The 15,758-nt window shown below is 36.0% G+C and overlaps 1 protein-coding gene across 1 annotated transcript; it reads left to right on the top strand.

Moving 5' to 3' along the window:
- Window positions 1–6,305: 6,305 nt before the first annotated feature.
- On the top strand, window positions 6,306–12,488 carry LOC148964939 (uncharacterized). Its single transcript, XM_089127758.1, has 2 exons — window positions 6,306–6,384; window positions 6,956–12,488. Exon 2 carries the CDS (start codon window positions 6,967–6,969, stop codon window positions 8,329–8,331), a length of 1,365 nt encoding a protein of 454 aa, XP_088983884.1. The 5' UTR covers window positions 6,306–6,384; window positions 6,956–6,966; the 3' UTR covers window positions 8,332–12,488.
- The last annotated feature ends 3,270 nt before the right edge of the window (window positions 12,489–15,758 follow it).

Genomic DNA, 15,758 nt, shown 5'->3' with positions numbered 1-15,758 from the left:
ACTGCTGATCTTCTGGGTTTAAGGAAGAGGAAGGCAGATGAAGAGAACGAGGAAGAGGAAGGCAGATGAAGCAGGTATGAGCGACGAGACCAGAAAACGCTGTGAGAGTCAAGTCAAGTCACCTTTATTTATATAGCGCTTTTAACAATACAGATTGTATCAAAGCAGCTTCACAGTGATAACATGAAAATAATACAACACAGATCAATAAAATTGTTGAATATTAAATATCCCCAAGTAAGCAAGCCAAAAGCGAGGCAACAGTGGCAAGGAACCAAAACTCCATCAGGTGATTGAATGGAGAAAAAAAACTCAGTCGGGGCCAGTTCTCCTCTGGCTAACGAAGGAACAGTGATTACAAAACAAATTGGATCGAAACATTAAGAGGATTTGTAATGAGTAGGGGTGGTTAATCTGTCTGATTTCCAGATTCGATTTGATTACGATTATTGAACTCCCAATTCGATTACAGTCGATTTTCGATTATTAACGATTATTGATTTTCCACACTAGATCAACATGTGATTATGTTAGCAGCAACATTTTGGTATTAATTGCACTTTTTATTTGTTTGATAATAAATGAAAATATAATGATGGTTAGTGAGGACATGCAAACATGCTTGTAGTCTACTACTTAGGCATCCCATTATCTTTAAATTAATTTTTTTAAAGCAATTGTGTTGCATTATAATGCAAAGGCACCTGGTTCTATTAATTGACAGCATTAAAATGCATTTTGTGATTTCCTTCAATTGAAAATCTTTGAAGCAAGTTTGGGGGACTTGAAGGGCACCCGATTCAGAGAATCACCCAGAAATTCAAAAGAACGGCATTTATCTGAAATATAAAGCTTTTAATACCAGTCAAAAACGTTTGGAGTCGGTACGAATTTTTATTAAATTTTTTGGGCAAAAAAAAAAAATCAATACTTTTATTCATCAAGGATACATTTAAATGATCAAAAGGTACAGTGAAGACATTTATAAAGTTACAAATCGATTATCTGAATCTTTTGTGTGTGTGACTATAAATACTTTGCTTTAAAAGTACAAAGTAATGACCCATAAAGAATTAACAAACAATATATTTTATTAACATTGCAAAAAACCAACAAGAAAATAAATGTGTGCCTGAACTAGGAGCATACTTGTAGTAAATAAATATCATAACGACCGGTACAGCCGAGTGTGGCTAGAAACGTGATGGCTTCTCATATTTGTCATGTTTCCATTATTAGTTTTATTTTACAAAGCTGGAGTGGCTCTTGTCCAGCTCCTCTCCCCCTTCAACTTTAGAAGCCAAAATATTTCCACACGTCAGCTTTTAGTTTTAACCTATCCACAAGTTTCCGAGGGGCGCTCGTGTAAAAAATAAAGTGGGTGAAACTTCCGGTGACGCGGCGGGAGTAGCGTTCCAATGGTGTTTTGTGTGTTAGTTAGCGAAGAGGCTAGCTGTTTTTCGGAGAATTATTTTACTATTTAAAGACGCAAATCTTTATGAGAGATGTCGTTACGGAGCTCAGGGACAACATGTGCTGTTCGCGGTTGTATGTATAACCGGACTAAACTAATTCAGTGGCTTAAACGTGATTGTTTTGAACATAAGCTGAAAACGAAATCGGAGTGATCCTGCCAGAGCCCGTCTCTGATCCTGCCAACGACTGTAGTTTCCATCACCTCCCAAAAGACGACGAATCTTCCTGTGTACATTTGTTTAAATTTTTAATATTCTATAAACTCTCTCAGCATGTGATTGGCTGTTCGCTACTGATGTTACAGCTAAACTCAGGATCAAAGCCTGTGTTGACAGAATACCAAATGTGCCAGTTAATGTATTCAAGCAGCACATTCATTTATAATTTTGAATAAACTCCAAAGCACAATGACTAAGTGTGTATTTTTTTTTTAATTGTTTGTCAGCTCACACAACTGTCTGTCACCATGCCTTGATGAGTATTGATTATTAATAATGTTATTATAATACTCCCAATCAACGACTGCGGAGGGTAAAGGTACTGTTATTTCACCCTTTTTAATTTCGTTGAGGTTGTGTTCCCACATCGTTAGCTAGTTTGGATCGCTATAACTTGAATGACTGTCAACTGTTGAATGAACGAGTGTCAAGCATGTCAAATCGCGCTTTGTTTACTTCCAACCGGAAGTCGCGCCCACTTTTGACGCAAGGCCTCATGGGGCGTAGGAAACTTGTGGATAAATAACCTATGTGCACGCCACAGACGGTCCGGCCGCTGCACTTCCGCGCTTCAAAGTTCAGTCTTTCTCCGTCAATAATACATTATTATAAATATATATCAAAAGATTTTGGGAAAATTGATTTTTTGACATTTGTGAATCGATTCAGAATCGTCCACGTCCGCATCGCGATGCATCTAAGAATCGATTTTCCCCACCCCTAGTAACGAGTACATCAGGATTTACGGGTCGTGTTCCCGGTTCCGGCTGATCTAAACTATGCAGCCTAAATTGAATTATAGTTATAGAAGTCTGTAGTGTGTTACGTGTTACGCTCGCAGGACAGTACTAGCAACATTTGGCGCTTACTGAGGTTTGTCAAAAAAGTCGCTAAAATTGTCACTAGTTGCTTTTTTTGAAAAAATGTAGATAAAGGGGTAAATTGAAAAATATGACGTCATTATGACAAAAAACATGTAATTTCTCTTACGTGTTGTAGCCAATAAAAGTAAATATATTTAGTATCATATTTGTTTAAATATTATAGACTAATGTTTTTATTTTATTTAATCAATGTTGATTATGAAAGTGAGCATGCAGCATGAGAAAGACGCATCATGAGAGACATGATTTTAACCACTCACTTCATTGTGTTTTGTTTTGTAGAAAGATTATTTTTAAAAGATTTTCGTTTAATATAAATATCTTAATTTTGATCAATGTGTTATCAACCAATTGCCTGTATTTAATAAATAAGAAGCAAATATCTAGCAGAATAATATGCGCTGGCACAATCACTTGCATTGAAGGTGAACTTGGGGGCGCCGAAACCCAGCTTGTGCCTACGCTGTCCATTGATCTTTCTTTTTTTTTTTTTAGTGCAAAAACACAGTACAAAAAAATAACAAAATATACAATACAATATACAGAAAAATAACATTAAAATAAATACAACAAGCTTTATTTAACGAGAATTCCTTAGATTTCCACGACGCATGCGCGAGATTTGCGATCTGCTCACACCAGCTTACACTACTTCAGTTCAATTCTCGCGCATGCGTCGTGGAAATCTATAAGGAAGTCTCGTTCTGGCCTACAAGGAAGAAAAGAAATAGTCGAATAAACTCGTTATTTTCGTTTGTTTTTTCACACAAAAAGTATTCGCGTCGCTTGATAAACATATAGTTGAGCCACGGTAGTCACTTGGGATATTTAAACATTTTCTTCATTGACTTTTTGGGCCGTCAAGAGGCAGTCCCTTAGGAGCCAATGTGGTAGTTATACAGCTCTCAAATTTAATCAAAAATATCTTCATTTGTGTTCCGAAGACGAACGAAGGTCTTACGGGGTTGGTACAGCATGGGGGTGAGTAATTAATGACTTAATTTTCATTTTTGGGTGAACTAACCCTTTAAACACTGTCCCCTCTAACTGCAATTCATATCATTTCCTAGTAACACATAAGGTAGGTATGTGACAAACTGACCATATACGCGCGAGCGCTTTGTTCCCGCAGCTGTGTTCCCAGCAGGTATTCAGCGCCAGACGCGTTGGTGACTTAGGAAATCTGTCGTATCTTTGCTTTGTGAATACCTCTAAAGCCCGTATACTAGTGACGTAAATTACGTCATCACGTTGATTCTGACGTTCAAATTTCTAAGATGGCTGTAGTAAGAAGAAAGTTAGAAGCGACGCAACTTTTCTCTCGTGTTTGGCATCAAAATCCTCTATGAAGGTGAGTATTTTTTTGTTTCAAACCCAATACTTTTGATAGATTATACATTTAACTTGAATTAGGTGAAGTTTGGGATTGATTGTAACATTCGCATGTGTTTTTTTACGATCCGCAAGTGACGTTGTCGTCAAACGCAGAATCGGCCATTCGCTATGATAATGATAATGGCTTCTAGTGTTGTCAAAAAACTCGGTACTTCGGTACCAAGTCGGTACTAAAAAAAAAAAATGTTACGGTACCAGCTTTTCTAGGTACCGAGTACCAGGTTAATCCAGTTCTAGACGCGCTGTCTGAAAGGTGCACAGTTGCGTCCTCTTCATAACGCTGAAATGCTCTCTCTCTGAATCCACTTGTTGACACGAAAGGAGGAAAGAGCCACATATGGAAATATTTTGGATTAGGCTAATGTCACGTTGCCATAAGAGGCCGATTACATGCAAATTCGCAATTTCAAATATAGGCGCGAGGCAAGCGCGCTCATAATAAAAACTCGTTGCATAGCAACGACAGACGCCGCGCTTTGAGCAAGCGCTTTGGAAAGAATAAGGACGCGTAAAAATATAATAAAAAACACGCGCGATATGTGAACGGCGTCTAAAGTGCTTTCGGGGTAGTTTTACGAGTACATGAGCACAGTAGTATCCACCCGACACCAGAGTACTACTGGTATTAGTATCGACGCATCCCTATTTATGTCATTTAATGTCAGTGCCGGCAGTTCTAGGCGTATTCTTGCCTTTATAACTCAGCAGGTTTAAAACGCCTTTTTAAAATTAAATATGAATGCAGTTTTAGATTAAATAAAAGTACAGTCAAGTCAAATAAAACATGTTTTATCTCCTGTATAGTTTGGTAATGTTACAATAAGATACCATTCATCAACATTACTTAGTTCACATCAACACATTGAGTGAACAATGTATTTTTACAACATTAATTAATGTTTGTAAATGTTATTTAATACAAACACTTGATTGTTCATGTTTGTTCACTTCATTCATTGTGCATTAAATAAATGTTAACTGATTAAAACTTTACAAACAACTGTAAAAATATGTTAGTGCATACTATTGTTTATTTTAGGTCATTTTATCTAATCTTTTTCTAAAGTGTTTATAATGCAAATGTACAGTTTCCATACTTGTAACCGTGATAAACACTTAAATATATGTAAATTTAAACTAAGCTTTGGTACCGAAATTGGTACCGAGAACCGTGAATTTTTACTGGTATTGGTACCGAATACTGAAATTTTGGTACCGCGACAACACTAATGGCTTCCAAAACTTCTCCCTGTTTTCATCAATCCGTGCAGTATTTTTCAAAGTTATTATACAGAACGGAGGTTTAGAATCTCTAGATTACATTATTGGCATGATTTCGTCAAACATATAAATAAATACCATGGATGGTTATAGATTCGTTTAGGAACAACTGTGCTTTTGTGCTTTCTAGCAAGCTGATTGGCCGAATCTTACAAACATTTAAGCCCATGTGTGCTGTATTATTCTGCACAGAGTTGGTAATTATCTGCACAATTACTGAAATTCGACTACTGTAACTCGCTTTATCTAGGACTACCTGCGTCATCTATCCATCGACTACAACTGATACAAAACGCAGCCGCCCGCTTGCTCACAGGCACTCGTAAACGGGACCACATTTCGCCCACATTACGTTTACTGCACTGGTTACCAGTTCAGTATCGTATTGATTTTAAAGTTTTGTTGTTTGTTTATAAAGCACTAAATAATCTGGCTCCTCAATACCTCACAGAGCTGGTGACTGAACACAGACCAATTAGACTGCTTAGATCACAGTCTAATCAAATGTTAAGAGTACCCAGGTCGAAGCTGCAATGTAGGGGTGACAGAGCCTTTGCGGTAGCTGGCCCCAGGCTATGGAACAAATTGCCCTTACATATTAAAACAGCGCCCACAGTGTCGGTGTTCAGAAGTCTTTTAAAAACCTATTTGTACTCCTGTGCGTTCAATGTTCTGTGAAAGTTGTTTTTATGTGTTTGATTGATGTTTTTGTTTTTGTTTTCTTATTTTATACGGATTTTAATAGATATATTTTGTACAGCACTTTGGTCGACCTAGGTTGTTTTAAATGTGCTTTATAAATACAATAAACTTGAAACTTGAAATATGTCAACTTTTTTTTTTATTTCAAAAGTAAATCAAAGCAGCAAAAAACAACCAAATTTCTGTAGTAACTTACTTGTTGGCCTCATAGTTGTGTGTTGAGAATGAATTTCTTTGGCCTACTGATGTTTATTCTTGAACAAAATTCAACATAGTTATTGATTTGTAAATGATAAAGAACATAATCATCAATTAATATAATTTATGAGAAATAAATAATTGTGTATTTTGTAGGTATTTTTACTAATATTTTTACTTCTTGACGAAACGATGCCAGTGGTGGGAAAATAACTTCCATATCATCCAAGGTGAGTCGTTTTTCATCCTAAACTGAAATAAATAGAATTATAGAGTAATAATCTTAATATGTATATATTTATTTTAAATTATACTGAAAAACTGGAGTACGTCCTGTGGTGTTTACTAGGGGTGGAACGGTACACAGAAGTCACAGTTCAGTTCAGATATCATGATGGTTCGGTATGATTTTGGGGCAAAACAAAAGTATAGAAGGCATTTATTCTTAAGTCTTGTATTTTTTTAAATGCTTTTATTTCTCGCGCTTCTCTCTCTCTCACGCCAGCATTGCAATCTTGACATCATAGCCTGATCATTATGCAAAATGAGCGAAATGTATCGCTATCCAGAGTTTTAATTATTTTTATACCGTGTATTCTGTGTGCAAATTCATGCAGTGAACCGTGACGCCCGTACCGCTTTGGTTCAATACGAATACTTGCACCGTTCCACCCCTTGTGTTTGCATATTTATATTTCCACAACAACAAAATAGAAATTTCTTAAAGATGGCAATTTTGGAACTGCATTCAATATCCATGAATTCAATTGGATATAAATTAAATAACTTCCTTTCCCCTAGGTTATACCGTCATGCCACCTAAGAAAAAGAAAAAGCGGGGATCATTTTCTCCTCAGCCTGGACTGTCTAGTCAGTATTTAATGGAACATTTCACAGCTGTACCAGCTAATCAGGAGGAGCTAAAGAATGGTCACGTATTACTCTCATTCATCTCTAATGACCATTCTTGGACAAATGTTGTCCGTGATATGAGCAACAAACTTCCTGGAATCTCAATTTTACAGCATCAAGTGGTATCCCTTGTGTCCAGATCTTTAAACAGATTTAAGAACCTCTCTCGTGATGCAGATATGGCCAAATTCAAGGAGATCTGCAATGAAGTTTTCCCTGTACATCATTCCACCATTTCCAGGACTGATCCTCCTACATCTATGAGTGACATGAGTGACAAACCCACCTCTCCACAGTTAGAGCATACATCAACATCATCAGTTGAGAATACACCTTCAACCTCAGCTTTGAGCCCTGAATCGACCACCCTTCCACGGCTAAGGGGAGATGTCTTGACTCCACGAAAATTCAAAATGAGGAGAAGACTGGAATTAATGGCAAAATCTAGGAGTGAAATGAAACAGAAGCATGCTATGGAGGTGAAGTTGCTAAGGAAGCAGCTGAGACCGCATAAGAGCGTAAAGTACCTGAACCAGTGTCTTAAAAGAAAAGATGAAATCATAAAGAGGAAAAAATCTACAATTAGGATTATTCGACATAAACTGAAAAACACAAAATGGGCTACTGAACTAGAGGAAACTAAATTTAAGTTGGCCAAACTGACAAAGAAGCACCGGAGATTGAAGCAGTCCTACGAGAACAGGCGTCTTACTACCATTAGTAAAAAACTTCATGAGAATGACCGTACTAGACTCTCAAACTTGTTAACTGAGAAAGATGATGAGATAAGGTACTTAGAGAATGAAACACTCTGTCTTAAAGAATCCATTACTGATGAAGCGTCTGTTGTGGAGAAAAAAACTAAGAAAGATGAGAAAACCTTCTCATTAGATATGAGACAGATGGTGTATGATTCAATAATCAACCAAGTTCCTACTAAGAATATACCAGTACTCATCAGAAGTTTTGCAATGCGATTTGGAGTAAAGATTAGTGATGTTCCCCACAGAAATACTGTCGAGCAGATGGCCCGGGAGCTTGGCGTGATAACGGACCTACAAACCGCTGAAGTGGCAATGACTACCGAGAACCTTACATTAGGATTTGACTCTACAACACAGGAAGGTGTTCATATAAATAGCATACATCTTACAACTAAAACAAAGGGCTTTGTAGTAGCAATTGATCAGTTACCCGGTGGCACTGCTGAAGACTATGCTGAACATGTGACAAGTTCTATTGATGAATTGGCTAAAGTTTATTAAATCAAGTTTTTATTTCTGTGATTACCAAGACTGCCGTAAATCTATTATCAGCAACATTTCAAATGTTATGACAGACCGCGCAGTTGTAAACCACGCTGCAATCCGGAGAATTTCAGAGTCTTGGGGCAAACCTCTTAATGAGCTTAACTGCCACCTTCATCCTATCGACACCATTGCCAGTTCATGTCGGGCTGCATTGAAGACATTGGAGACTTCTAAGGGACATGTATTTGGTAAAGACTGTATGGCAGCAAACATTGTCCTCCAAATGAACAAGCTTCGTTATAAGGACGGGAAAGGAGACCCAAAGGGTTTCACTACTTTTCTTGAAGATGTCAATTTGCCCCGTGGCTTGTTACCCCGTTATCGTGGGAATCGTCTCCATGTACTTTTTCACCTATGTGGCAAATACATTGAGCACTATGAACTGTTTGAGAAGTTTTTGAGGACTGGGACAGTGTCATGTGGTGGATTGCTGTCAGGCTTGCACAAAGACTTCATTAACCCAACTGCCAAATTGGAAATCCAGGTCCTCGGCTTGAATGGAAAACTATTATCAGGCCCTTGGATGAAGAAGTTTTACACTTCTGCCGATAAGCAAGTTGATCACCTGGAAGGAATAAGGCCATCCTTCAAAATATTTTGGTTTGCAGTAACAGCAATTTTTTTTAAAAAAAGGGTCGGTAGGTAGGTCTATATTTTTTTTTTCCAGGATTCAGTGTAAAAAAAAAAGTAAAATTTTGGTCATGGTGATCATGAATTTTTTTTTTTTTTTTTTTAATTGCATACTGTGACGTCACTGACTGGGTCTTCAAACTGTGCATCCACCACTAGGTGTTATTGCAACCTACAACCGGTTACGTTTTTAGGCCAGTCACAAAATGAATAAATATCTACTGTATTTGTTATGCAGCAGTGTGCAGGCTTTTTTTTCCCCAAATACATGAGATATAAGCAAAAACAAGTACAAACACATGGTGAAACAAAGAATACAATTAAACAAAGATACAAATGAGCCTATATACACAGTGCTTTAATTTCAGAAAGGTCTAAAATTAGCTACTTTTCAGTTAAGTGTGTTGCGCTGTCTGAAAAGAAATTTAATTTAGTAAATCAAATGTAAAATGACACTGCATGGTTTATCATAGTTAGATTAATGCTTATTAAAGTTTAAGTTAATAATTCAAGAGCTGCGAGTGATTTTTCTCTGCCTTTTGTTGTGTTTGATTCCCATTACTGGCTCAATCGTCACATGTTTATTAGACTACTGCCCCTTTAAGACCGAGTGCGGATCTAACAGATGACTGATGCACCACCATATCCTCCCAACTATTCACATCCATTTAAGACATAAACTGTGTTTAAATGAATCTCAGAGCAGGTCATTTTAGATTTTATGTATATTTGATAGTTTAGCTGCGCACATGAAGCCCAAAATGAGGCTATAGCCTACTTTTCTTGTCCCGTTGCAGTGCATTTCGGAGCACGCATCACCTTGTGAACAGCGTCTCTTGCGCAGACTTTTGTGCTTTTAATAGCTCTTTTAATGATTGAACCCGTACGCAGTTTAGCAACAGTACAGACTGCATTTTACAACAATTACCGATCGTGCTGATTCTGACGGTACGTTTGGGTTTTAGGAAGAAATGACAGCGCAACGCTGTGAAGGGAAGGAAGTTGCGCTATAGACAGAATGCGTCTGTAATGGTTTCATCTCAAATATCTTTTTATAATCTTTGAAAGCGGAAATCTAAAATACAATTAGAATAATATCCCAGATCTAAAGTGTAGGTAACCACGTTCTGTCCTCATTGTCACTCATTAAGCAGGGCTGTCATGTGGTTCGCGCTGTGGCTCCGGGTGAAAGATCGCTCTCTCTCTTCTGGACTGGGAATAGCAAAATTGCATCAGACAAATTGTTTAATATTGTTATTATATATAGAAATGGATGATATTCAGCCCATTTAATACCGGGTTTACCAAGCGGGAACACTGAATGAAACGAAGCGAACGTATAAGCCTTATAGACAGTGTGACACGGGTAAACCAATCGTGTAAACATAATCAGATGACTATGACGCCACGGGTTTTTATTTAAAAGAAAGAACGTAGCCTACGTTTGTAGACATAAGCAACTTTCACAATACTAACTAAAATATCATTTTATGGAATTTGAATTAGTCGTTTGAAGAGTAAAAAAAAAAAAAAAATCGGTCGGTCTGAACGCAAGTTACAACCGGCAAGTCGGTCGGACTAAAAGGGAAAAAAAAATAAAAAATTGGGTCGGCCCTAAATTGACAGGGTCGGTCGGGTTACGGCAAACAAGAATATTTTTAAGGGTGGCCTAAGTATTGTCAAAACTGTTCTGTCATCCCTCAAAGAAGCTCAACAGGATCCAATCAGTGTCCTCACTCGTGATACCGATTTTTTCGGTGACACTCTTGACAAGTGTGACTCAACATTAGCCAGACTCCTAGAGTTTCCATCGGACAAAGATTCTTTTGACAGTATGATGTCTGCCTGTCTTTCTGCTACAACTGCAGTCATTGAAAGACAGTACAAACGATATCTAGAACTGGTTGTGACTGATGAATTACAGAAAGAAACAGAAACAGCTAGGCCACACAACATTGACTCCATTGAAATAATGGGTATGTTTAGTGCTGCCAAACACCGAGCTCCTAATGCCACCCTGTGCTTCCTGTCATCTAGGATGAGGGCTCAAAAAAACCATGTAGTTGAGTACCTCGATGAACTGAAAGATCCTGAAAAGGAAAAGATCATCTATTGGGCAGTAGGTATGGCTCGAAAGACAAGACAAATTAATCGGGAAAGCCATGTGGAGATGAGGCGTGAAATGTCACAAAGGGCTGCCCTTAAGCGTCAAAAGAAGGATCAAAAGGAGCGAAAAGCAATTGAAAACAAACTTAAAGTGTTAGACGTGTCCCTGATCGAGAGTGAGTTTCCGGAGTTGGAAGAAAACTCAATTTCTGCTGTGACTGAGATTCTCTCTGGTGCTTTAGTGCACCGTAATATTTGTCATGTATGGTTTGATAGTGATTCTGGGGAGAAGACTGTTTACTCAGGACGTGTCGAGAAACTGAAAAAAAAGGAACTTATGTAATTGCCTATTGGGGTGAGAATGAATCATATGATGATGCTGTAGACTTTGAAGTGTCGGTGTATGAATTAGCAGCAGACTTTATATGCCAAGATGTAACATTGTCCTAGAGCTGAAATGATTAATTGACGACTAATCAATTAGTCAAATAATCGTTTTGTAGACAGAATTGTGAGATTTTTTTTTTTTTAGCCAGAATTAAAAAAAAAGATTTGTTTTTTTTATGAAAACCATGTCTTTTTAGATTTTGTGATGTAAAATAATCTATATCTAACATAATATGTAAGAAGTAAAATTATTTTGTAGTTGTAGATTAAGATGTGAAGAGTTCAGATGCAAAAGCCTCTAAATATATTGTATATTTAGATATAATGTGTATATTTAAGTTCAGTAATTTCACTTAAATGACAATTAATAGGTAATCTTCATTGTTATTTAAGTGAAATTACTGAACTTAAATATACAAGCTTGATAAAAATGATCATTTTAGAAGAAAATTTCAAATGGCATTTAGAGGCTTTTGCATCTGAACTCTTCATGTATTAATAATATTTTACTATTTAAATTGTTTGCCAGCATTTAGTCAAGAAATGGCCTACTAATGAAACAATGAAATTAATGTGTCAATGCCAATTGTCTGTTTAATACAATAAATATGTGAATACAGATTTTATTTGAGAGGATTTTGATTTCATATGGAAAGATATGTGTGGATTGATGCTCTCCGTTTCATCAGAGGAAGTGGTTAATTAGAAATAATAAAATTGTATCTATTCCTTTTAAAAAGAGGTCATCTTAATCTTGTTGGGCCTTTAATTACCTACACGGTGGTGTTTGAATTATACAAATAGACCAAGAAATGAGGAAGTTATGACATTTTGAAGTGTTTGTTCAAGCGGAAGAGGTCACAGTTTTTCATTGTTTTATTGTATTAATTAGGTACAAAAATGACCCCTAATTTCCGAATTTAAAAATTCCATAACTTTCTTAAATATTATCCGATTTTAATCATTTAAAAACCATTTTAAAGGTATTTCTACTATCTATTATATGGTAATGATTCTATATGAATTTTACAGAATTTTTTTTTGTCACATACCTACATAAGGCTATAAACATAAATTTTAACATACAGAAGAAAGCTACACACATTTAACATACTAAACAACATATCTACAAACTCAATCCACCGAAATTAATTGTGAAGACAATTATTAACACTGGAAAACCTGCACTCTCTAATATGGCGCGCAGGCGGAAACATTAAACAAACACGTGTGTTTGTAATACTACAAAAAAACATTAAACCGTGGACAGAAAAACCCTGATATAAACTTGTTCCCGTTTTATGACACTTCTATAATAGATATCAAGGTAAAACTTCACTTAATACAGCACATTTTCGCTCTTAAATAAGGAGCACTGCAGAGACGTACCTCGCTCTCTCTAGTCACAGGCTGTTCTGAGAGAGCAGGCGCGCCGCGCGCGACCAGTCCGTTACCAATGACGTCACTCACTGGTCAAACTCGAAATATTAATTTTAAACAAAAATACAGAGTTTTCTTGTACTGTAGAACAAAATAAAGATTATACTTGTAGTGCAAGTACTTGTTTTAAATTGAATTTAACAACTTAATAATTAAACAAAAGTTTGCTGGAACAGTTACCATGGAAACACAAAACACTACACAATAGAAAAAGCGTATACAATTATAAATGCTGGAGTAATGTAGCTATATAGTGAATTGTAATTTTCAGTGTTTGAGTTTAGAGTTCATACATTATTCGCTTGTATCTTTTTTAACAGTAATGGGATACTTTAATGTTATACTATACAGTGTAAGAGTGAGGATTGAACATGTTTAGATTTATTGTTATAGTGTTAATGGGTTGGGTGTAAGGATATGTGATGGTGTGTCCAGTCAGTGTCATGAACATGCATAAATGCTTGAACTTTGAGACATCATTTTCGATATGTAATGAGTAAGTTCGAGTGAGTGTTCCTACTCTAACCTGTCCTTTTCATACTTTTATACAGAAATAAATGTGTTGCACCAAGGAAGAGCACTGCCCGAGTGTATGCTCAAACTAAATGAGGAGACGCACATCAATAGAAAAGGATTTAACAGCAAATACTAATTTGTGATGATTTTGCACAATGCAAAGCATTTTTTCTAAATAAATGTAAATATTAAAGATTCAGTGTCATAATTAAATGAATTTATTATAATTAGATTAATTGATTGGTGTCATGCTGCTGTGACCTCACCCTTGTAGGCTCACTATTGGCTGATTCAGTGGTTGAGGGCGGACATCACTGTAGTCCTTAAGAATCAGCCGTAGACTATACTGAACGCTGCTTTTAGCTTCTTTATAAAAGTCTCCTACTGTTAGAAAAGTCCTACTTTTTACTAAGAATTTTTTGACACTTAATTCAACAGCATTTCATAGAACAGTTATACATACGGGCTGTAGGCGGACAGTATTCCAGGGGACGGGAACGAGTGGGAGGAGCTGATGAGTTTGGAGTGAATCGTGACACATTTCATATGAAAAAGTTAATAATTGCATTTTATTAACAAACTACTTTAGTTTGTATAGTTATTTTCTGATGAACCCAGATAACATGTTAAGCTATCATATGATTATTACAGGTTTCCCCACCTACGGGGCATGTTGTCACATGTCACTTCCTTTCTTTCGAGGGGAAATAAAGAAAAATATACACTGTATTTATGAAACAAGACCATTTGATTACACTAGTAGACATGTGTGAAAAAATATTGTGGAAATAAATAAATATTTCTATTCTCAAATATAGAATAGAAATATAAATAGACAAACTGATAGAGGCAAAAAAAATATGGCACTAAATAATACTGGAGACTGGATAGTGTTACTCTTTTAGATGAATTTCAGTACTCATCTCTCTGAATCTGCACTTCTTTTTGTGTTTCCATGGTGCAAATTGCAAAACTGAAACCACTGCAACCACTTCCTGTTTTTTTTTTTTTTTTCCAGTTTAGTGTGACTTTGTAAAAATACATTTCTTTAGAATCCTTTGTAAGATGTTTAAAGGATTAGTTCACCTCAAAATGAAAATGTCCTGATAATTTACTCACCCCAGTGCCATCCGAGATGTTTATGTCTTTCTTTCTTCAGAGGAAATGACATTTTTGAGGAAAACATTTCAGGGTTTTTCTCCACACAATGGGCTTCAACGTTAACCAAATGGATGAAGTCCACATCAATGCAGTTTCAAGGGGTTTTGAAGAGCTTCAAACGGCTCTGCACGACCCCAGCTGAGGAATAGGGTCTTATCTAGCCAAACCATCACTCATTTTCTAAAAAATTAAATGTATATCCTTTTTAACCACAGTTGTTTGTCTTGTGGAAGAGGTGAGGCTCACCCTGTGGTCTGTGTGGGTCCTAACTAGGGATGGCTCGATACCACAATTTTGGCTTCGGTACGATACCAGAACATAATACCTTGGTATCGATACTAAATCGATACCACAGTCAAAAAAAAAAGTCTTAATTTAAGTGAATTGAATCAATTTTATTAAACACTGCTTCAAACTCTCCACTACCATATGTGCAAAGAAACATACATATACTATGTATATATATATATATATATATATATATATATATATATATATATACTTTGTATATGTATGTTTCTTTTATATATATATATATATATACGTTTATACGTTTATATATATATATATATATATATAAACGTATCAATGTAAAAAATAAATACAGTAGGTAAATTTTTGATTTAGGAAAAAAAATGAAATTATACACTTAAAATAGGTTAATTAGCTATAATAATAGATTTACATATAATTATAATAATAATAGAATAATGAAATGACATGTAGTAAACCAGCTGTCATGCATCAAGAGAGAATGATCAACATTTATAGCATTTATTCATCTTGGTTTGGTTACTGTTTGGTTTGTGTTTCATTATTTAGTGAATATCACAATCTTTCTCTGCAAAATAAGCCTCCCTTCATTACGCTAATTAACACTGAATTAGACCATTTTTATTGTACAGAAAAAAAAAAGAAAAGTGTGCATTAAATCATTGAAGAGACAAGCATAAAAGAGAAAACATTGTCTGCACTTTTATCCTTTACATTTTCCCTATCAACATATAACTAAATGAGGAAAGAAAAAAAGAAAAAGAACCACAACAATAAAGTAACCACGAGCCCAAACCCCTCCCCCCACCCACCAAAGAGGATTCGAAAATATCGGCAGTCATGCGATTATACTTTATATATAAAATATG

This window comes from Pimephales promelas, chromosome 25, assembly GCF_988280905.1.
Source record: "Pimephales promelas chromosome 25, fPimPro1.hap1.1, whole genome shotgun sequence".
In the NCBI taxonomy this organism is placed as follows: domain Eukaryota; kingdom Metazoa; phylum Chordata; class Actinopteri; order Cypriniformes; family Leuciscidae; genus Pimephales; species Pimephales promelas.
This window is presented reverse-complemented; position numbering and strand designations above follow the sequence as displayed.